Source organism: Saccopteryx bilineata, chromosome 8 (genome assembly GCF_036850765.1).
Source record: "Saccopteryx bilineata isolate mSacBil1 chromosome 8, mSacBil1_pri_phased_curated, whole genome shotgun sequence".
Taxonomy (NCBI): Eukaryota; Metazoa; Chordata; class Mammalia; order Chiroptera; family Emballonuridae; genus Saccopteryx; species Saccopteryx bilineata.
The window spans coordinates 51158510-51183724 of NC_089497.1; the positions used below are offsets into that span (position 1 = coordinate 51158510).

General features: G+C 37.3%; 1 protein-coding gene across 4 annotated transcripts in view; it reads right to left on the reverse strand.

Moving 5' to 3' along the window:
• Positions 1-25215, reverse strand: part of IQCB1 (IQ motif containing B1) — a 67606-nt gene that overhangs the window by 13646 nt on the left and 28745 nt on the right. For all 4 annotated transcript variants that reach the window (XM_066241822.1, XM_066241820.1, XM_066241821.1 and 1 more), the window contains 4 exons: positions 9779-9957; positions 8527-8636; positions 7745-7854; positions 184-326 (listed from right to left, as the gene is read on the reverse strand). In XM_066241822.1, coding sequence (XP_066097919.1) covers positions 184-326; positions 7745-7854; positions 8527-8636; positions 9779-9957 — 542 coding nt within the window. The remainder of the gene's footprint in view (positions 1-183; positions 327-7744; positions 7855-8526; positions 8637-9778; positions 9958-25215) is intronic.

Here is a 25215-nt window from a genome sequence, read left to right on the forward strand (position 1 = left end):
TAGCTCATTGTCAACTAACAAGAGGTAGGTATTTGACAAGAGATTTAATAAGGTTTCTCTAAAAAAAAGAGAAAGAGAAGGTCCAAATTTTAAAAAAAGAAATCCCTAGGTAGCTAGAAAATTTAGTCTACTAAAAGATATCCTATACATTCTTACATTTATTAAACTGATACTGCCACCCACCTGGATGAACTATTTCGAGCATACTCAGTCGTAATTCTCGGGAAAGTCTCATTGCTCTCTGTCTTTGGAGTTGCAGTTGTAGTCTGCGGTCCTCTTCTTCCTTCCGTCTACTTAGCTCCAGTAATATCTTTGCTCGTCTGGATCTGTGATGGAAACATTAAGTACCATACATATAATTTTCAGAAGTCATATGCCCACTCAGAAGTATATGAAAAATGCTTAAACTCATTAGTAATCACATTGATATAGACAAAAAATATTTCAAGATAGTTCTTAGTGTTGTTAGAGTATGGGAAAATAAATTTTCCGGTTCTGCTGCTATACAACCTTCTAGAGAAATATTTAAAACACGTATCAAAAGCCCTAATTATGTTAACAAATTTATTCCATTTCTAACAATTTTTTTAAAGAAAGCCTGATATGTATATGAAGATTTATGTTCAGGGATGTTCTCCACAGCATTATAAGAGTAACAGTTGAAAACAAACTGTATGTCTCACAACACTGAACTGAACAAATACCGGTTCATTCACTGGATGAGTACTATAAAACAATAAAAATTTCAAAGAATATTCAGTAACATGGGAATATACCAACAATCTGATGTTAAGTGAAAATCAAAACAGGATATAGAAGACATCTAAGCTGTGTTAAAAATATATATTTACTTATATAGAAAAATGATTAAAGCCTGACCTGTGGTGGCACAGTGAATAAAATGTTGACTTCAGATGCTGAGGCTGCTGGCTTGAAACCCCAGACTTGCCCATTCAAGCATATATAAGAAACAACTACCACAAGCTGATGCTTCCTGCTCCTCCCCCTTTCCTCTCTCTCTTCTCTAATTTCAAGAAATAAATCTTTTAAAAAGAGTAATTAAAAACAAAAATTTCAACAGGGATCTTCACTGCATAGTGTGATTATGAATAATTTTAATTTTCTTCATGTTTACCTGTTTCTCAATTATTAATATTATTGTTATAATACATGGCCACAAAATTTTATTTAATTAGCATTCAATACTATCTGATTTTACTCAGCAAAATTTTACTCCCCAACCATTTTTAGCCAGTTTTAAATGCTTCCTACATCACTATGTAAGGAGATCACATGTATCAGTCATATATACTATACTGCTCACAAGAATTAGGGGATATTTTATTGCTCCATATTCACTTTGAAATATCCCCTAATTTTTGTGAGCAGTATATATACTAGTAGATTTCAACCTTTTTACACCTGGGGACCAGTGAAAATAGGAGAATTATGTTGGGAATTGCTAAGGTAAAAATAAGCTTAAGGAAATTCAACTAAGATCATTTGGTCTATAATCTTCATACATCAGGTGGTTTAACTCTTTCGCGGACCGACATGAAATTTCTGGTAGACTGGTTGTGGACTGGTGGTTAAAAAACACTGCTATATACTATTTGGTATGTACAGTATACTCAAAATGCCTTCAGATGACCACAGAAAACAAAACCAGAGAGAATAAGAAATGAGAAGCAAGATGCATTATTCATTTTATCTCTACAAACTTAATCTGCATGTATCTCACTGAAAAACATTTGCTTTTTTCTCTTAGATTCTTATATTGAACTGCCAACAAATGTATCTTGGCTATAGGAGACTTCATAATGGTGTAAAGAGGGATATAATGATTTTTAATCTAATTTCTTTTGGAAAAGCAAAAACAATTAGGCATATAAAAGGCATTTTAAAGTAGAGGAGAAAAACTACTAATGAATAAAATAAACACACAAAATAGAAACATGCATATATACAGAGAACAGACTAAGAGCTGTCAGAGGAGAGGGGTGCTGGGAAGCGGGGAAGTAAAGGGATTAAGCAAAATAAACAAAATAACCTAAACAAAGACACAGACAACAGTACTGTATACCAGAGGGAAAGGGGGGTGGGGGCAGGTAAAAGAGGGTAAAGGCAGATAAATGGTGATGGAAGGATACCTGACTTTGAGTGATGAACACATAACACAATATACAGATGATATATTATAGAATTGTATACTTGAAACCTATGCAAATTTATTAACCAATTTCACCCCAATAAATTCAATGAAATTAAAAAAAAAAAAACTCTTACCACTATTATCAAAGATAGTGAAGACCTGAAGTATGTGTGTGTAAAAAGGGGTTCTCCAGAGGTTGTAGGGTGAGCTGAATAGTTTCTAAGTATCTCTTCCTCTTCCTGAGAGATCAAGTAAGAACCTTTTCTTTCCCTTCCCAGTAGCTGATGGAAACTTGCCTCTCCTATGGAACACCCCCTCCAAAACTTCTGGGTTGTACAGTATGCATATAAAGACATTTTCTTCTCTTTTCTTCTTTTTTTTATTTTTATTTTTTATTTATTAATTTTAGAGAGGAGAGTGTGTGTGTGAGAGAGAAAGGGGGTAGGAGCAGGAAGCATCAACTCTCATATGTGCCTTGACCAAGTGCAGGGTTTTGAACCGGCGACCTCAGCATTCCAGGTCGATGCTTTATCCACTGCCCCATCACAGGTCAAGCTGAGACATTTTATTCTTTACCTACTTATAGAGTAAAAGTGAACAGGCCCTAAACAGCATCTCTTTTCAAATTCATTAACAAGAAAACGAAACAAAAACCACTTGTTTCTAACTTCTAAGTGATTATAGATTAACACCTAGTATGCATTACCATTATTAATATTATTATTATTATTGTGTGTGTGTGTGTGTCAGAGACAGAGAGGGACAGACAGGAAGGGAGAGAGATGAGAAGCATCAATTCTTTGTTGCGACACCTTAGTCGTTTATGATTGCTTTCTCACATGTGTCTTTTTTTTTTTTTTTAATTTTTTTTTTTTTATTCATTTTAGAGAGGAGAGGGAGAGACAGAGGGGGGGGGGAGAGACGGGGGGGGGGGAGGAGCTGGAAGCATCAACTCCCATATGTGCCTTGACCAGGCAAGCCCAGGGTTTCGAACCGGCAACCTCAGCATTTCCAGGTCAATGCTTTATCCACTGCGCCACCACAGGTCAGGCTCTCACATGTGTCTTGACCAGGGGGCTACAGCAGATTGAGTGACCCCTTGTTCAAGCCAGCGACCTTGGGTCCAAGCTGGTGAGCTTTGCTCAAACCAGATGAGCCTGCGCTCAAGCAGGCGACCTCAGACACATTACCATTATTTTTAATATACTAAACATAGTAATCATTAAAACTGCATCACTAGGGCATTTAATCTGTCAAAAAAAACTGAGTTTGGGAAACAGCTTAGTTATACAGGCTATAAAATATGGCTAAACCATAAGGCTATGAAGCATGCAGGTGGAAATAAAATATAAACCAGCAAGAGAGAAAAGTAAGGTTTGGTGATTGAAATAATGACTAAATTGTAAATATGTGTTTCTAAATTTATATGCTTTAATTTCACATTTTAAAACATATACTAGGATTGTGGATGCCTCCCCCCAGAAACATTCTAGTTATTCTGTGGGTGAGAGTGTCTATAATTACTAATCACTCAAAAATTAAAACACCATTAATTTAATTGCATTAGTAGTCATGTGACCATCTGGCATTTGAATTGTACTTCTGAAAAGGAAATGAGTGATTGGATATCATATTCTTAAATTAACTTACATAAGTATAACCCATGATTTACATTTAATTAACATGAATCTTTGCCATCAAGGAGGGAGTTGACCAAACTATCTGCTGACAAGACATTAGAAATTTTCCAGGAATTTCTTTCTTGTGGAAAAAATAAGTATAAATCTGGCAAGTACAATATGAATTGATGGCAAAGTAGTTGATGGGCTCAGTTCATTAATTCAATTTCACTGAGTAATTGCTACCTGGTACTAATGTCCTAACAGAGGAGAGAAACAATTCTGTCCTTACGAAGCTCAGTTTCAAGGAATAGTTAAAAGGTAGGAAAATATGCCATTATGGCATAAAGATTATTTTGAGTTGGTGGCAAATGAAAATCAGCAAATGCAGAAAGATTTTCAGGAGCTACCCTTATTGGACTAAAAGAAAAAGGTCTGTGAAATGAGGAGAGCCATAAATCCTCACATCCTAAGGAAGTTTTATGGTCATGTAGAAGATGGAAAGTTAGTGTCAAGACAGACCTGCACAAGACAGACCTATCTTCCATTAATTTATCCCAATATATTTACCTTCCGACAGTTTGCTGCCCCTGGAAGCCTAAAATAAAATGCCTTTCTTTGTAACTGTCACTCCTCTCCAAATTTATTAATATTTGTTAAAAATCTTTATAAGCCCAAGTTCTAAGCAACCCTTTGAGTTACTCATTATGTGAGGTTTCTTCTGAGTGATATACACTGCATGAGTGAATAAACTGTTTTCTCTTGTTAATCTGTTATTTTTTCTATTAGTCTAATTTGCAGGGCCACAGACAATGAACCTGAGATGAGTAGGAGAAAAAATTGTTTTATTTTCTTACAAAGTTAAAGATGTATATTTAAAACGCCTAAATATCAGCAACAGGATAGAAATAGGTAAATTGCGATGTTTCATGAATGTAGCTGGAGCAGTTATTAGCTGCTACAGAAAACAAAGTTGAGAAAAAGGTACTGAACAAAATATAAAGTTTCTGACCATGGAAAATGATTAAGTGAAAAAGAAAATCTTCAAGAAAGTGCTTTAGCAAGGTTGTCTATGAAAAAGTGCCTCTTGCTGAATGTTAAGAGTTCTGATGAATCTGAACCCATAATTGTGAGTGGTGGGCAGTCCCTCCCCCCAAAAACAAGGGAGGAAGAAATTACTATGAGATAATAACCTGACCGCAAAGTGACAGAAATAACCTTTGCAGAAAGCCCAGCTGTAAAGGAAGCAAGAGATATTTGCATAAACTGTTGCAACTAAGTAGATGAGGAAAGGTGAAGCCTGAAGCAAACTTGAAATTAAAAGTTAAATAGAACTCAAAAGTTAAAACTATACTGCAGTCAGTCCTAAAACTTCAAACCCAAAATACTGGAAACAAATTCATTATAATGTGTGATTTAAATAATTTTGGCTTAAAAGCTAATTTAAAAAAAAAAAATAAATATTTACAACCGATCTGGTTTGGTTACATAAATCAATGAAATTTTTCTATTTTAAAATAGTGTAATATGAATTAGATTCTAAAAACATACTTCTAAGTAGACAAAATTTATAATCCTGGGATACTTTTAAATAAAGATTTTAATAATGCAAGAAAAAGGAATTGTGAGACTAAACATTAGAGGTCTGAATCCATGTATGGGTACCTTTAAGTGTAAGAAGATAATAGCTGAGAATAATAGCAGGTAGAATTCATAAGAAATAACTACTGTGAGTCCACCACACAAGGTAAAGGTATTTATACTAATAACATCTCAGACTCCTGAACAGAAGCATATACGTTGTGACTCTCAAAGCATTCATCATTTCCCTACTTTACTTGACCAAAAAAATCCTTTTACAATTTTTTTTAAGGAGCTTTTTAGATAGACAATAAATTTTGAGCAATTCTGGAATGGACTATATTTGCCTCTCACCAGGACTATCAAACAGATTCATTTGTCTAACTAGATTTGCAATCTTCAAAGAAAAAATATGTCATATGGATTTCCCCTACCATTTTCTTTTTTTTTAAAATTATTTATTTATTCATTTTAGAGAGGAGAGGGAGAGACAGAGAGAGAGAGAGAGAGAGAGAGAGAGAGGAGAGACAGAGAGAGGGGGGGGAGGAGCTGGAAGCATCAACTCCCATATGTGCCTTGACCAGGCAAGCTCAGGGTTTTGAACCAGCGACCTCAGCATTTCCAGGTTGACACTTTATCCACTCCGCCACCATAGGTCAGGCTCCCCTACCATTTTCTAAATGTCTAGTAATATACTAAAAAATACTTTATATTAATCATGTGAGGTACACAGATAATTAACCCCATTTTATAAATGGGAAATTTGAGGATGAAAGAGGTGGGGCAATTTGTCTAAAGTTATTTAGCCTATAAATTGCAGAAATGAGATTCAAACTAAAGTCTATTTAGCTTTCCCAATATCTGGCATAGCCTCTGGCATATAGTAATTGAAATATGTTTAAAGAATTAATGTGTTTTGTTTTTTTGTTTTGTTGCTACCAATAAAATCCATGCCCAATAATACTAATACCCTATCTTTAAGTCTTCTCTGAGGGAAACTTTCATCAATAAAAGGAACATTTACTAAGGATACAGTTAGCCTGAGTGGCTTCAATACCTGCCACTAACCCATCCAGATTTGTACAGGCAATGGAACATATGAACACACACACACACACACACACACACACACACACACTCAGGTCATTTTATAAAAAAGTCAGTTATGATAAAGAATGCATTTCTTATGCAGTCTAACTTAAACCTAAATTTTAGTTCACTATTTTAAAAATATTTTTTAAACTGAGAAATGCGGTTGCAGTTATTAAAAGAATAGTTTCAATTAAAACCAACTGCTTCTAGAACATGCAAGTTTCACTTTAGTAGGCTAAAATTTAGCTTTAAGCTAGGCTGCATGAGAAATGACCTTTGGGGTGGCTCTACTTTATCATAAATGATCTAGGAACCAAGTCATTTGTGTGTGTGTTCTTTTTATTGCCTCTAAGAATCTAGATGAATTAGTCATACTAAAAACTGGGCCATGTCCCACCGGCAGACCCTTCACAGGCTGAATCTGTCACTTTGTGACTGATGGGAGCCCAGTGAGCTTTAATAAAGCAGCCTTGGTCAGCGGTGCTTTGAGCATCAACTCCTGTCCAGCAGCCTGACACAACAAAGATGCCCAAGTACAAAGTTCTCCAGAGCACTGAAAGAAAACACAAAGCCAACCAGGAGCAATAGCAACTCTTCCTCTGGTGGAAGTTTTCAGCTATTTAAGCAGGACTTAAGTGACTCATCAGGGACTGGATGTTTATTATTTCACATTTGGATTCTTTGGATCCAACAAGTCTGCATTGTACAACCCATCAAAAGAGTGTCAAACTTACTTGTATTGTATTACTTCATACTGGTGAAATTATTGTTCTTGTTTCTAATAACATAGAAGGGATTCTAAACAAAACAAAACAAAACAAAACTGGGCCATGTCTTCAGTATTTCATTTGAAATAGAGGTAGATGACAACTACATCATAGCTCAATAACCATAACTATCCAAGCCTTATTGAAGAAAATCAGGTTAACATACTTAAATACACATACATGTTTTAATCAGAATTACATATAAACAATTATGGCAACTTTTGATTTTAAGGGTTTAAAAAGGTCATGATCACTGGCTTCCTCTCTAGGCTTGGCTCACATCTTATTAAGTGAATAACATTGTGTATTTGTTACATTAGATTCTTGTCTTATATTATGTCCTTTGCTTTGAAAGTACATCTTGTTACTAGAGTGCTGGTACCCAGAAATGTATAAACAATGAAAGTAAGAATAAAAGAAACAGATTATAAAATGAAAAAGAAAAACAAAATTCCTGAGTTTTTACTCAGCTGTATCTAATAAGATGTATCTAACCCTCTCAGGTTACCATTCCTCTCACCAAAAATTTTTACCTGAAATTCCTCTGCAAAGTAATCAGAGCAGATGGAAGCTTCTTTAATCTCTTTCTAGTTTGGAAACCCTTCCAATAAGCTTGAATCAAACTAGCTGCTTGATGTAGTTTCTGAAATTAAATGCCAGAATTAATTTAAAGACATCTCTAAGAAATACAGTTTCAGAAGTTTTACCTCTTTTTTGTTTGTTTCCTAACCCTAACTAACCCCAAACCCTAACCCCTAAGAAGTTTTATTTCTTAAATCAGGTCTGGAGCATTAATCCCATCTCTAATAAATTGGGCAAGAAGCAACACTTCTTATAGGCCCAGGACAGTAAAGGCCAAAGAATATTAAATCTGACCTCCCAAAGGAGGTATGTTTAGGTTTATTTACTTAAGCAAAATCTAGAATGTATTCAAGATACAGTGTAATGAGCTTCAAATTCTCTCTGAATAATCTTACTTCCTACTCCCTTTACACATATTTCATAGTTCTGCTTATTTAATGCTTTAACTTCTTTGCTTGGCATCTTATTCCTAGCCTAACTTACTCAAAGATTCAAGGTATAAAGAACTCTACGTAGGCTAAAAATAATTTTAAAAAAAGGCTCTGCTGTTTAAATACAGTCCATAAATAACCCCTTGCCCCATCAAACTATGGCTGCTGTGGATCTTAGGGGGAATAACTAACAAAAAGGGAGAGCAAATAAAAGATTCAAGAGGTCATCACTCCAATACTTTGAAATGAAAACATTTACTGAAATGTTAGCAAATATCATAATTATTTTTATAATTTAATACCTCTTCTTCTACTTCCTGATAGACTCTAGGGCTTAAAAGGCCAATGAGCTGTCTAAATTCTTGACAAAACTCTGTCCCAGGCTCTTTTTTATTCAGTAGACTTCTGAGTCCTAAAATGGAATAACAAAGATACAACTATTAATAATAAAATACAATTTTGTTACTCAATTAATATTAATTTGAAGTTACAGGCTGATTTAGAAATACATGAACACAACAAGATTAATCACATGATTCTTCTTTTTCCTTCCCTCAGACTTCTAGATTGATGTCTTTAGGATACTCCTCTGTCCTAAGAGTTCTTATGTGCCCCATGTCCTTAAGGGTCCTTGTGCATTCTGATGCAAAATCTGTCTAGCTAATGTCTTGAATTAAAAAGATGGAGTGGAATCATTATGCTAAGTCAAAGAGTATATACCTAATTTATTTCTATTTGAATATAAAAACCTTAAATTGAAACATTTTAAAAAAGATAATGAATACATACTGAGAAATGCCTACCCAGTGGAAACACTTAAGCAGGTTATTATTCATCATTAATTAGTTACTACTAAATAAAAATACACAGTGGTGCTAATAACTTGGGCAGATCAATAGGTTCCTGAGCAGAGAGATGTTCTGTTTTTGAGGAAAGACAGTGAAGGAGTTGAATAGTAATTATTAATTGATATAACGATCAAAAGGGTTATCAACCTCTCAAACACAGCTCTATTTCTCCAGTAAAGTTTGTCCTGGTAAGGTCACAGATCTTTCTGGTCATAATTTTATAACAATATATGGTATATTCAATACACAACCTTTTCATCAGAGAGGGAGTAAATCTTCATTGTAAACTCAATAATGTACCAAACGCCATCTGTTGAGACACGAAGTTGCTTGCTTACCTAAAGACTTTTTCCTGGTTATCTGTTGTGATATTTTATCTGCACATTTCAGTTACTGACTTTTTCTTTTTTTCTCTTTAAGATTTTATTTATTCATTTAAGAAAGTAAAGACAGAAAGAGAGAGAGAGAGAAAGAGAGAAGGAGGGGAGGAGCAGGAAGCATCAACTCCCATACATGCCTTGATCAGGGAAGCCAGGGTTTCAAACCAGAGACACCTCAGCATTACAAGTCAACACTTGATCCACTGCGCCACCACAGGTCAGGCATAGTTACTGACTTTTTCAAAACATAGAAATAGTTTTCCATAAACCAACAATAAAAATGTTAATTTTTCAAATCTAAAAAAAAGAAAGGATATATGTACTACCTTTGTAGCAGGCACTTAGTCTTAGTAAAATCAAAATTTCCTGATGGGATTCTGCCATCAACAGTAGGAGCTTTGTAGCAATACTTCTTAGGACTGGACTAGGAGTTGATAAAAGCTTGAAAATAACTTCATCTAAAATTGAGTGCAGGGTTTTTGCTTCTATTCTGAGTAAATCACCACTAATAGAATAAAACAAAAAGAAAATGGACAATTACTAACTGTACATAGATATTACAACAAATTAAACAAAATGTCAGCAACCTGTGGCTGACTCTGGCCTGGTCCAAGAAGATAAGCATTTTAAAAAAGTATAGCTTAGTTCCAAGAATGCAGAACAATTAAGTCAATTAATATTTACTGAATTCATGCTGTGTATAAGATACCATGCTAGGTAAAATGAGGAATACAAAGTAGCCAAAGGCCCTCTCCTCAGAAAATCCTACAATCAAATTGTGGAGTAAAGATAAATGTGCAAAATATTCAAAAGGTTATTCAAAAGGTTCAAGGCAACAATAAGAAGAAAACCACAAGACAATAGTACATAATTGTTTAGTGATGTATGAAGACAAAAATGCTGTAGGAATTCAATTATCATGTCCTTTTTGTAGAAGAAACTTATGTTTCCTTTGGTATTTCTTTCATTACACTATCAACCTTATCTTGCAGTACTAATGTCACGAAAAATTATCTGAAATTTAGAAATAGTCAAGAGAGGCCCTGGCCAGTTGGCTCAGCGGTAGAGCATCGGCCTGGCGTGCGAGGGGACCCGGGTTCGATTCCCGGCCAGGGCACATAGGAGAAGCGCCCATTTGCTTCTCCACACCCCCTCCTTCCTCTCTGTCTCTCTCTTCCCCTCCCGCAGCCAAGGCTTCATTGGAGCAAAAGATGGCCCGGGCGCTGGGGATGGCTTCTTGGCCTCTGCCCCAGGCGCTAGAGTGGCTCTGGTCGCAGCAGAGCGATGCCCTGGAGGGGCAGAGCATCGCCCCCTGGTGGGCAGAGCTTCGCCCCTGGTGGGCGTGCCGGGTGGATCCCGGCCGGGCGCATGCGGGAGTCTGTCTTGACTATCTCTCCCCGTTTCCAGCTTCAGAAAAAAAACAAAAAACAAAAAATACAGAAATAGTCAAGAGAGAAGACTGGGAGTCTTTTTACTCACATTACCCCTAAAAATCACATACTCATTAATGAGGTGGGAAGATTTCTACTCACTACTGTTTGGATATTTTGCAATTCTGTAAAAGTAGAGGTTGACTTGTAGAAAACAAATAATAGCAATGATGTTTATCTGAGAGCAAAAGATTCTTATTCAATAACAATATAAATGACTTTTTTACAGTAGAAAAAGCAAAGTTGTATCTAAGTATGTACCCATTCAACTTCCTTGATACAATATTCTTCCAGATCCTCCTCCACTCAGAAACTTCTGACCGTTCTACCTCAGTCTTCATTGGCTACCCTTTTCCAGTATAAAGGTTATTACCCAGGATTTCATTTTCAGCCAATTTCCTTTATCACTCTATTTATAGTATATTTTCCATTGAGCTCATGTTCTCATGTTTTTAACTGTCATTTGTAGGTTGATTACTCATACATCTATAACTCTAGTCCAGATCTCTTCCAGAAGTAAGTCTATCTACTCACCTAAAATGGATATTTGAGTCATCTTGTCTTTAGCCATCTCAAATAAAGCTGCTATAAACATTTGCATATGCAAATGGAATACTACTCGGGCATATAAAAGAATGAAATCTTACCTCTTGTGATAGCATGGATGGACCTAGAGAGTATTACGCTAAATAAAATAAGTCAGAGAAAAACAAATACCATATGATTTCACTTATACATGGAATCTAAAGAACAAAATAAAATAGAAACAGATTCATAGATACAAAGAACAGACTGATGGTTGATAGAAGGGAGGGAGGTGGGGGACTAGGCGAAAAGGTGAGGGATTTAAGAAGTATAAATTGATAGTTACAGAATAGTCTCAGAGATGTGAATGCATAGGGAATACAGTCATTAATATCGTAATAACTATGTATGGAGCCAGATGGGTACTTGAAATACTAGGGGGACCATACTTTATAAAGTACATGATTGTCTAACCACTATGCTATATGTATGAAACTGACAAAATAATATTGAATATAAACTCATTGAGAACAAAAACAACCAAGTTTGTTTACGTGACCGCATGAAATGCCACTAAATGGAAAAGGAATCTGAATGAGTTAAAATAACTGAATCTATGCTAGGTATTATAACATGATATTGGAGTCTTGCATTTAGAAAATGAAGTCTTTCAATACAATGATAGTTTAAAGAAAAAGACATAGTTTTATCAGTATATAGCATTTTTCTCTGACTTTTATAAATTCTAGGAATAAAAGGCAATTTATTCAAATAAAAAATTAAAAAAAAATCTTGACAATTAAAAAAAAATTGTGTACATGTTTTTGCATAGACTCTTATTTCCCTGCCGATGAACATATCTCTGTTCAACATGACCCATACCGAATTCGTCATCTGTCTCCCCAAACCAACTCCTTACATATTCTTTGGTGGTTATACCACTATCTAATTATCCAATTTAACACCAAAACTCTGGTGTCATACCTGAATGCATCTTTTATTTCATCTCATATCAAAACATTCACCAAGTTCTACAATTTTTTAACAGCTCTAGTAAGTTTAACTGATATATAACAAACTGCACATAAAGTGTACAATTTGATAAATTTTGACTTGTTTCACTACCATAATCAAGATAATGAACATATCCATCACTCCCCCAAAGTTTCCTTGTGCTTTACTATAGTCCTTTTCTTCAAGCCCTCCCTGTAACCCTATCTTCAGACAAGAAGACAAAAATACTACAGGAATTCAATTATCACACACTTAATAGAGAAGGAAATTTGTCTATTCTTTGGTTTTTCCTTTATTACACTAAGAACCTTATCCTGCATATGTCATAAAAATATAAAACTTAGAAATACACAAAAGGGATTACTGAGTGTCTTTAATACTCACCTCACTTGGGAATATGTGATTTTCTAGGGGTGTACAACCATTGATCTACTTTTTGTCACTACAGTTAATGTTTTCTAGAATTTTATGCAAATAAAACATACAGTATGTAATTTTTTGGCCTAGCTTCTTTCACTGGGTATAATAATTTTGATATTCATCTGTGTCATCACATATATGAAAAAGTTATTTGTTTACCGCTGAATAATAATCTACTGTATATGACACACCACAGGTTACTCACCCGCAGGGAAAAGTTGGGTCGTTTCTAGCCTTTAGCTATTACAAATAAAGCTGCTATGAACATTTGTGTACAAGCCTTTGTATGGACATATGCTTTCATTATTCTTGGGCAAAAACCTAGGAATGGATTGAATAGGTAACATTGATGTGTATGTTTGTCTGTTAAGAAAGTGCCAAAATATCAGAGCCACAATAATCAAAACAGCATGGCACTGGCAGAAAAACAGACATACAGACCAATGGAACAAAATCGAGAGCCCAGAAATTAAACCACATATATATGAACAAATCATCTTCAACAAAGGAGCCAAGAAAACACACAATGGGAGAAAAGAAAGCCTCTTCAATAAATGGTGCTGGGAAAATTGAAAAGTCACATGCAAAAGAATGAAACTTGACTACAGTTTGTTCTCCTTCACAATAATTCAAAATGGATCAAAGACCTAAATATAAGATCTGAAACAATAAATTACATAGAAGAAAACAGGTACTGAACTCACATCCCTTGGCCTTAGAGAACAATTTATGAATTTGACCCCAAAGGCAAGGGGTAAAGGCAAAAATAAATGAACAGGACTATATCAAACTGAAAAGCTTCTGCACAGCAACAGAAACTGACAACAAAACAAACAGGCAGTCAAATAAATGGGAGATGATACCATAATTCCCCATGTATAAGACGCTCCCATGTATAAGGATGCACTTTAATTTTGGGGCCCGAAATTTGAAAAAAAAGTATTACATAAAGTTATTTAACTCAAGTTTTATTCATCCTAAAATTCATACAACTACTCATCTGTGCAAAAAAGAGAAAAATGCAAGTTAAAAAAATCTACAGGCCCTGGCCGGTTGGCTCAGCGGTAGAGCGTCGGCCTAGCGTGCGGAGGACCCGGGTTCGATTCCCGGCCAGGGCACACAGGAGAAGCGCCCATTTGCTTCTCCACCCCTCCGCCGCGCTTTCCTCTCTGTCTCTCTCTTCCCCTCCCGCAGCCAAGGCTCCATTGGAGCAAAGATGGCCCGGGCGCTGGGGATGGCTCTGTGGCCTCTGCCCCAGGCGCTAGAGTGGCTCTGGTCGCAACATGGCGACGCCCAGGATGGGCAGATTATCGCCCCCTGGTGGGCAGAGCGTCGCCCCTGGTGGGCGTGCCGGGTGGATCCCGGTCGGGCGCATGCGGGAGTCTGTCTGACTGTCTCTCCCCATTTCCAGCTTCAGAAAAAATGAAAAAAAAAAAAAAAAAAAAAAAAAATCTACAACCACTGTATAAGACATACTCAGTTTTTAGAACCCAAATTTTTCAAAAAATGGTGCGTTATACATGTGGAAATATGGTATATGCAAACAACAGCTCGGATAAAGGGTTAATATCCAAAATATACAAAGAACTCACTAAGGGCAGCAACAAACAAGCAAACAATACAATTAAAAAATAGAGAGAGGACCCAAACAGACACTTCTCCCAAGAAGACATACAAATGGCCAATAGTCACATGAAAAGATGCTCATCTTAACTAGCTATCTGAGAAATGCAAATCAAAACTACAGTGAGAGGCCCTGGCCGGTTGACTCAGCGGTAGAGCGTCGGCCTGGCGTGCGGGGGACCCAGGTTCGATTCCCGGCCAGGGCACATAGGAGAAGCGCCCATTTGCTTCTCCAACCACCCCCCCCCCTTCCTCTCTGTCTCTCTCTTCCCCTCCCGCAGCCAAGGCTCCATTGGAGCAAAGATGGCCCGGGCGCTGGGGATGGCTCCTTGGCCTCTGCCCCAGGCGCTAGAGTGGCTCTGGTCGCGGCAGAGCGACGCCCCGGAGGGGCAGAGCATCGCCCCTGGTGGGCGTGTCAGGTGGATCCCGGTCTCTCCCTGTTTTCAGCTTCAGAAAAAATACAAAAAAAAAAACACAAAAAAAACCTACAGTGAGATACCTCTTCACACCTGTTAGATTGGCCTTGTTATTATTAACAAGACAGGTTGGAGAGGATCTGGAGAAAAAGAAACCCTCATTCACTACTGGTGGGAATGTAAACTAGTCCGACCATTATGGAAGTATGGTGGTTTCTCAAAAAATTAAGGACAGAACTACCATATGACCCAGCAATCCCTCTACTGGGCACCTACCCCCAAAACTCAAAAACATTGGTACATAAAGACACATGCATTTCCATGTTCATCACAGCATTATTCACAGTGACCAAGACATGGAAACCATCAAAGTGTCCTTCAATAGAGGATTGGATAAAGATGTGATACATATATACCATGAAATACTACTCAGCCATAAGAAATGATGACATATTACCCTTTTCAACAACATAGATGGACCTTGAGAACATTATACTGAGTGAAATAAGTAAATCAGGAAAAGCTAAGAACTGTATGATTTCACACATAGGTGGGATATAAAACTGAGTCTCATGGACATAGATAAAAGTGAAGTGGTTACCAGAGAGAGATTTGGTGGAGGAGGTTATATGGAAGGAAGTAAAGAGGGACAAATATACAATGACTAAAAATGATTTGACTTTGGGTGATGGGTTTACAACATAATCAACAGTTGAAATGCTATAGAAATGTTTACCTGAAACCTATGTACTCTTATTGATCAATGTCACCCTGTTAAATTCAACTTTCTAAATAAAAATTTAAAGAATAAAAAAGAAACTGCCCAATTATATAAAGTGATTGTAAATTTTACCACTCCCACCAGCAGTGGATGAGTTCTTCCATGTCTTTAACAGCTGGGTCAGTCATGGTTTTAAATTTTAGTCATTTAATAAGTGTGTAGTGAAATCTTCCTCATTTCCAATGTTGCTGACTACCTTTTCATGTGCTCATTTGCCATCCATATATCTTTTTTCATGAAGTATCTGTTCAGATCATTTGTCCATTTTTTTTACTTTATTAAAAAAAATTTTTTTTGACAGAGAGTGAGTCAAAGAGAGGGACCGACACACACGATGGGAGATGAGAAGCATCAATTCTTCATTGCAGCACCTTAACTGCTCTCATATGTGCCTTGATGGGGAGGGGGGGTTCTAAGAGCAAGTGACCCCATGCTCAAGCTAGCAACCTTTGGGCTCAAATTAGCAACCGTGGGGTCAGGTCTATGATCCCACGCTCAAGCCAGCGACTCCGCGCTCAAGCTGGCAAATTCAGGGTTTCAAACCTGGGTCAACCATATCCCAGTCCAATGCTCTATACACTGCGCTACTGCCTGGTCAGGCCAAACTTTAGTCATTTAATAAGTGTGTAGTGAAATCTTCCTAATTACTAATGTTGCTGACCACCTTTTCATGTGCTCATTTGCCATCTACATATCTTCTTTCATGAACTATCTGTTCAGATCTTTTGCCCATTTTCAAACATTTTATTATTAATTTTGGAGAATTCTTTATATATTCTGGATACAAGTGTGGACAAGTCCTGCCGGGGGTGAGGATGACAGAGACGCAAAGACCCGACTCTGGGGACCAGGTTCAGTGATGCAGATCCACTTTATTCAGAAAGTAAGCTAGCTTATATACACAGGTTCAGCCTATAGAGTGTTACAGCGTGTCCTTCGTAGCCAATGGCTAAAAAGATCAGGGAGCTGCATGGTCAGTGCTGAGTCACCTTCTTATAGCGGGCGAGCTCCCTCCCTGGGTGTGCCCAGGAGGGTTCTGGGAGCTGGAGTATCCCCACAGTATTGCATCAGCCACAGCTGCTAGGAATGCACTCTGCGCTCCACCCACATACAAGTACTTAAGATATAAGTTTTGCAAATATTTTCTACCAGCCTGTCTCGTCTTTTTCATTTTTTAAAACAATGTTTTTTGAAGAGTGCATTTAAAAATTCAATGGTCTAATTTATCAAATTCTTTTATAAATTTTACTTTTAGAGTCATAATTAAGAAGTTTGTTCAACCCAAGTCATTATAGTTTCTACTAGTTTTATTCAAAAAGTTTTTCAGTTTAAGTTTTACATTTATGTCTATTATCCATTTTTAATTAATTTTTGTATATGGTAAGAGGTATAGATCAAATTTCTTTTCTTTATATATTAATAGCCAATTGTTCAGCCACCCTTAAAAAGACTAACCTTGCCCTACTGAATGACTTTATACCCCTTTTAAATATCAATTGTTCACACATGTGTGATTCTATGTAAGGATTCTACACTATTCCAATGATATACAGTGTGTCCATAAAGTCATGGTACACTTTTGACCGGTCACAGGAAAGCAACAAAAGACGATAGAAATGTGAAATCTGCACCAAATAAAAGGAAAACTCTCCCAGTTTCATACCTATTCAGTGCAGTTCGATGTGGGCTCACATACAGATTTTTTAGGGCTCCTTAGGTAGCTATCCCGTATAGCCTCTACAGACTCATCACTGACTGACGGCATACCAGAACAGGGTTTCTCCACCAAACTGCTGGTTTCCTTCAACTGCTTATCCCACCAAGTAATGTTATTCCTAGGTGGTGGCGCTTCGTTATAAATGCGCCGATATTCACATTGCACTTTGGTTATGGTTTTGAATTTAGCAAGCCACAGAACACACTGAACTTTCCTCTGTACCATCCACATCTCGACTGGCATGGCCGTGGACTGTTCCGCTGTATACACGGTGTTACGTCATCATCTGCACACGCGCACATGCTGCCACATCATCCTACAGAAACTGGGAGGGTTTTCCTTTTATTTGGTGCAGATTTCACATTTCTATCGTCTTTTGTTGCTTTCCTGTGACCGGTCAAAAGTGCACCATGACTTTACGGACACACTGTATTTGCTTATCTATGTACCAATACCTCACTGTCTCAATTATATCAGCTTTACTAAAAAGTCTTAAAATTAGGTACTGTTAGGTCTCCCAACGTTGTAGGGTGGGCTATTTTATATTTTAGTTCTTTTGACTTTTATGTGGATTCTAGTAGATTGGCTTACCAATTTCTGCAAAAATGGGATTTTGATCAGGATTATGTTTAAGGTAAACAGTAAGGTCTTCAATTGATGATGTCAGCAGGGTCTGTGACATTAAGCAAAATGACATATAAACAATTTTACGATAGGCTAATGGATTAAACAAGAGTTAAGTTCCTACAGCATATCGCCAATGTTGTAACAAAACAACATTGAACAATATGTTATTTGAAGACCTGCTGTATATCAATTTACAGAGAATTCAAATCTTGCCCTGGTCAGATGGCTCGTGTATAGAGCATCAATCCAGTATGCAGAAGTCCCGGGTTTGAACCCCAGTCAGGGCACTCATGAGAAGCGACCATTGCTTCTCTTCCCCTTTATCCCCCCTTTCTCTCTCTCATCCCCTCTTGCAGTGAGTGACTTGACTGGTTTGAGCACTGGCCCAGGTGCTGAGGATAGCTTAGCAAACATAGGTTCCAGATGGGGAAACATTTGCTGGGTGGATCCCAGTCAGCGCACATGTGGGAGTCTATCTCCCCTCCTTTCACTTAAAATAAATAAATAAAACAAAGTCTTCACAATATTGTACCACTGATCTATCAGCACAGCAAATCTCTCCTTTATTTACATGTTCTGCAATTCCCTTCAGCAAATTCTTATACTTTTAAGTAAATAGGTCTTTCATCTTTTATCAGATTTAACCCTACACATTTCATATTTTTATGCTATTATAAATAGCACTTCTGAAATTTCAGTTTCCGAGTATTACTCGATGGATATAAAAATTCAATTTATATTTAATATTGATCCTGTATTCTACTACCCTTGTTATACTCAATTGGTTTTAGTGGCTTCTTTGTACACTCCATTAAATTTCTTTATACAGATAACAGTGCTATCCCCAAACACAGAAAGTTTTGAGTCTTCCTGTACATATGGATAACTTCTCTTTTCCTTGTTTGATTGTACTGACTAGAAACTCCAGTACGTTTAGAAATTTATCAAAGTGGGCATCCTTGTCTTGTTCATGATCTTACAGGGGAAGCATTTAGTAATCTACCATTAAGTATCTCAGCCATAGGTTTTTCCTTAATCAGACTGAGGAAGTACTTCTATTACTACTTTGCTAAGTTTTAATTCACTGGGGTGACATTGGTTAATAAAATTATAGTTTTCAGGTGTACAATTCTATAATACCTCATCTGCATACTGTATTGTGTGTTCACCACACCACGTCAAATCTCTTTTAATCACCATTTATTGCTTCTATATCCTCACTTACCTCCCCCTGTCCATCTGGTAATCACCATATTGTCTGTGTCTATGAGGTTTTTTTCTTTTTGCTTAATCCCTTTATCATTTTTTTAAAAATTTATTCATTTTAGAGAGGAGAGAGAGAGAGGAGAGACAGAGAGAGAGAAGGGGGGAGGAGCTGGAAGCATCAACTCCCATATGTGCCCTGACCAGGCAAGCCCAGGGTTTCGAACCGGCGACCTCAGCACTTCCAGGTCGATGCTTTATCCCACTGCACCAACACAGGTCAGGCCCCTTTATCATTTTTATCCTGCTTTCTAGCTGCCCTCCACTCTGACAGCTGTCAGTCTGTTGTCTGTTTCTATTTTGTTTGGTTATTTTGTTCATTAGATTTCACATGAGTGAGATTATATGGTACTTGTGTCTCTGACTGGTTCATTTCATCAGCATAATACAGTAGTCTCTCGCCATATCGTGGTTCACTTTTCGCAGTCTCATAGTATAGTGGATTTTTAAATTTACATATCTAATTTTGTATTGTGGATTTTTCACTATATCGTAGAATTTTGTGGTATATAGGTATTTTAATATATTTATTACTTTTGTGGTAAAATAAGCATTTTTTAGCCTAAAAAATTGAAAACAATATTAAAAATATTAATTAAAACATCACCACTCAAGTTGTAATATATTCACTGGTAAGTACCCATATAGAATTTTATCTATTGTTAAAATTACATAGGTTTAAGAGTATAGATTAAAGTGGTTAGGAGCATAAGAAGTGTTCATAAGAGTGTGGGAACGGTTTATAAGACTGTAAGGATGGTTTATAAAGCCTTAAACAATATATAAATAATAAAATAAAGGTCGCTACTTTGTGCATTTTCACCTATTGCAGGGGGTTCTAGAACCTAACCCCCACGATAGACGAGGGACCACTGTACTTTCTAGGTCCAGCTATTCTGTCACAAAAGGTAAGCTTTCCTTCTTTTTTATGGCTTAGTAGTATTCCATTGTGTAAATGTACCTCAGTTTGTTTTTTTTATTAAGTGAGAGGCAGGGAGGCAGAGACAGGCTCTTGCATGCACCCTGACCAAGATCCACCTGGCAAGCCCCTACCAGGGAACCATCTGCTGAGTAACCAGGCTATTTTAGCAACTAAAGCAGAGGCCATGTAGCCATCCTCAGCACCCAGGGCCAACTTTGCTTGAGCCATTCAAGCCATGGCTGAGGGAGGGGAAGGGAGAGAAAAAGGGGGTAGGAGTGGGTAGGGGTGGAGAAGTAGATGGTTGCTTCTCCTGTGTGCTCTGACTGGGAATTGCACATGAGACTTCCACAAGCCAGGCTGATGCTCTACTGCTGAGCCAAGCAGCCAAGGCCATATCACAGCTTTTTTTTAAAAAAAATCTTTTAAAAAATGATTTTTCTGATTTTACAGAGAGAGGAAGGGTTGGGGGAATGAGAAGCATCAACCCATAGTTGCTTCACTTTAGTTGTTCATTGATGACCTGGCATATGTGCCTCGACCGGGCAAGCCCAAGGTTTCAAACTGGCCAACTCAGTATTCCAGGTTGATGCTCTGTCTACTGTGCAACCAGAGGGCAGGCGTACCACAGCTTTTTGATCTGTTCATCTACTTACGGACATATGGGCTGCTTCCATATCTTGTCTATTGTAAATAATGCTGCAGTGAACATAGGAGTGCATATTTTCTTTTTAACTAGTGTTTGTTTCTTTTGAAATAGTCTAATAAATGGAATTGCCGGGTCATAAAGTAGTTCTATTTTAAATTTTTTGAGGTAACTCCATTGGTTGCACCAATCTGCATTCCTACCAACACAAGGTTTCCCTTTTCTACACATCTTCACCAACATTTGCTTGTTGATTTGTTGATGACTGTCATCTGACAGGTGTGAGGTGATATTCCGTTGTTGTTTTAATTTGCATTTCTGTTGATTAGTGACGATAAGCATTTTTCATGTCTATTGGCCATAAGTTTGTCTCTCTGGAGAAGTGTATTCAGGTCCTTTGCTCATTTGTAAATTAGATTATTTGTTTTTGTTTTTTGGTGGACTTTTATAACTTTATAAATTTTTGATATAAACCCCAAATCAGATGTATCACTGGCAAATATGTTCTACCATTCTGTGTTTTGTCAGCTCATTTTGTTGATGGTTTCCTTTTGCTGCGCAAACACTTTTTATAGTCTGATGTAATCCGATTAATTTATTTTTCTTATTTCTCAGCCTAAGGAGATATATCCAAAAAAATACTGCTATGAGACATGTCCAAGATTTTACTGTTTTCTTCTAGAATTGTAATGGTTTCAAGTCGTATAATTCAGTCTTTCATCGATTTTGAGTTTATTCTTAGATATGGTATAAGAAGGTGGTCTAGTTTCATTTTTTTCACACCTGTCCATTTTTTCCAACACCATTTATGAATGGACTGTATTTACCCCATTGTATGTTCTTGCCTTCTTTGTCAAATACTGACCATAAAGATATGGTTTTAATTCTGGGCTCTTTATTCTGTTCCTTGATCTATGTCAGTTTTTATGTCATTTCTATGCTGTTTTGATTCCTATAGTCTTGTAGTATAACTTGATTTCAGGTAGTGTGAAGCCTCTGACTTTGTTCTTCCTTCTCAAGATTGCTGTTGTTATTCGGGGTCTTTTATGGTTCCATAGGAATTTTTGGAATATTTATTCTAGTTCTGTGAATTATGCCATTGGTATCTTAATAGAATCAAGTTGAATCCATAAATATGGCATATGCTTCCACTTATTTGTATCTTCAATTTTTTCTTCAGTGTCTTATAATTTTCCGAGGACTGGTCTTTTACATCCTTGGTTAAAATTATTCCTAGTTTTTTTTTTTGTTTTTTTTTACACAATTGTAAGTAGGATTGCTATCTTATAATGATTGGTGCATAAAAATGCAACTAATTTCTGGATTTTTATTTTGTATCCTGCTACTGTATTAAATTCATCTATTAGTTCTAGCAGTTTTTTTGGTAGAATCTTTAGGGTTCTCTATATGCAGTATCATGTCACCTGCAAATAATGACAGTTTTACTTTTTCCTTCTCAATTTAGATGCACTTTTAATTTCTTCTTCTTGTCTAATTACTGTGGCTAGGACTTCTAGTACTATGATGAATAAAAACAGTAAAAACAGACATCCCTGTCTTGTTTCTGATCTTAAGGAAAATGCCTATGGCTTTTGCCCACTGAGTATGATGCTGGCTGTTGGGTTGTCATATATGGCCTTTATTACATTGAGGTATATTGCCTCTATTCCACTTTGTTGAGAGTTCTTTTTAATCATATATCAGTGCCGAATTTTATCAAATGCTTTTTTCAGTATCTATTGGTACAATCATGTGATTTTTATCCTTCATTTTGTTTATGTGGTGTATCACCGTTTATTGACTTGTGGATATTGTATCAATCCTACATCTCCAGAATAAATTCCACTTAATCATGGTTTATGACCTTTTAAATGTATTGCTGGATACAGTTTGCTAATATTTTATTGCAGGCTTCAGCATTTATCAGTGATATTGGCCTATAGTCTTCTTTCTTTAGTGTCTTCATCTGGTTTTGAAATTAGGATAATCCTGGCCTCATAAAATGAGTTTGGGAGTCTTCTCTACCCTTGAATTTGTTGAAATACTTTAAGAAGAATAGATGTTAGTTTTTCCTTGAACATTTGGTAAAATTCACCTGTGAAGTCATCTGGTTCTGGACTTCTGTTCTTTGGAAGTTTTCATTAGTGCTTCAATTTTACTACTTGTAATCTGTCTGTCCAGATTCTCAGATTCTTCCAATTCAGTTTTAAAATATTGTGTATCTCTAGGAATTTACTCATTTTGTGCAGATTGTCCAATTTGTTGGCTTATATTTGTTGGTAATATTTTCTAAATTTATTTATTTATTTATTTATTTTTACTTTTCTTTACAGAGACAGAGAGAGAGTCAGAGAGAAGGATAGATAGGGACAGACAGACAGGAATGAAGAGAGATGAGAAGCATCAATCGTCAGTTTTTTCGTTGCGACACCTTAGTTCACTGATTGCTTTTTCATATGTGTCTTGACAGTGGGGCTACAGCAGACCAAGTAACCCCTTGCTCGAGCCAGCAACCTTGGGTCCAAGCCGGTGAGCTTTGCTCAAACCAGATGAGCCCGCGCTCAAGCTGGCAACCCGGGGTCTCGAACCTGGGTCCTCCACATCCCAGCCTGACGCTCTATCCACTGCGCCACTGCCTGGTCAGGCATTTTCTTACATTTCTTTGAATTTCTTTGATGTCAGTTGATGCTTCTCTTCTTTCATTACTAATTTTATTTATATACTCTCGTTTTTTATTGATGAATTTGGTTACAGGTTGTCAATCTTTGACAGTAATATTGTCATAATAGGAAATTTTAACACTCCACTGGCATCTTCCAGAAAGAAAACCAATAAGGAAACAGGGGCCTTAAATGACATAATAGATCAGATGGATTTAAGTGATGTCTTCAGAGCATTTCATTCCAAAGCAGAATATACATTCTTTTCAAGTGCACAAGGAACATTTTCTAGGATAGACCACATGTTAGGACATAAACAAAGTCTCAATAAACTTAAGGAGACTGAAATAATATCAATCATCTTTTCTGGATATAATGGTATAAAATTAAAAATCAATCACAATCACAAGAAAAGAAATTTTAAAAATACACAAAGACATGGTGGCTAAATGTTACTAAACAATAAATGGGCTAACAATGAAATCAAGGAGGAAATCAAAAGACACTTTACCTGACCAGAGGTGGCACACTGGATAGAGCATCAACCTGGGATGCTGAACACCCAGGTTCGAAACCCCAAGGTCACTGGCTAGAGCATGAAATCATCCAGCTCGAGTGCAAACTCACCAGTTGAGCATGGGATTATACACACAACCCCATGGCCATTGGCTTAAACCCAAATGTCACTGGCTTGAAGCCCAAGGTTGCTGGTCTGAGCTCAAGTTGCTGTCTTGAGCAATGGATCACTGGCTCCGCTCGAGCCCCCTGGTCAAGGTACGTATAAAAAAGCAGTCAGTGAACAACTAAGGTGCCATGACGACAAGCTGATGCCTCTTCATCTCTCTTCCTTCCTGTCTGTCCCTCCCTCCCCACCTCTCCCTTGCTTAAAAAATTGTATTGGCTTTTTAATATATTCTTGGACACAACTTGCTAAATTTTTAGAATTCTTTACATTTGTGTTCACGAGTATATTGATGAGTAGTTTCTCATGTCTTTGACTGGTTTTGGTATTAAGGTAATGCTGACTTTATATAACAGGGGTCGGGAACCTATGGCTCACGAGCCAGATATGGCTGCATTTGGCTCGCAGACAAATCTTTAGTAAAAAAAAAAATAATGTTAAAAATATAAAACATTCTCATGTATTACAACCCATTCATTTCCTACTGCTCATGTTCATAGTTGTGGGTGGCTGAAGCAATCACAGCTGTTCTCCGGGACAACACCAACTTTTTATTGGATAATGCATAACGTACACAGGTCGTTGTATGGCTCTCACGAAAATACATTTTAATATATGTGGTGTTCATGGCTCTCTCAGCCAAAAAGGTTCCTGACCCCTGTACTAGACTGATCATGGTGATCACATCATAAGGTATATAAATGTCCACTCAATATGTTGTATACCTGAAATTAAAATATTATATGTCGGCCCTGGCTGGTTGGCTCAGCGGTAGAGTGTCGGCCTGGCGTGCGGGGGACCCGGGTTCGATTCCCGGCTAAGGCACATAGGAGAAGCACCCATTTGCTTCTCCACCCCCCCTCCCTCTTCTCTGTCTCTCTCTTCCCCTCCCGCAGCCAAGGCTCCATTGGAGCAAAGATGGCCTGGGCGCTGGGGATGGCTCCTTGGCCTCTGCCCCAGGCGCTAGAGTGGCTCTCATCGCAAAAAAGCGACGCCCCCTGGTGGGCAGAGCTTCGCCCCTGGTGGGCGTGCCGGGTGGA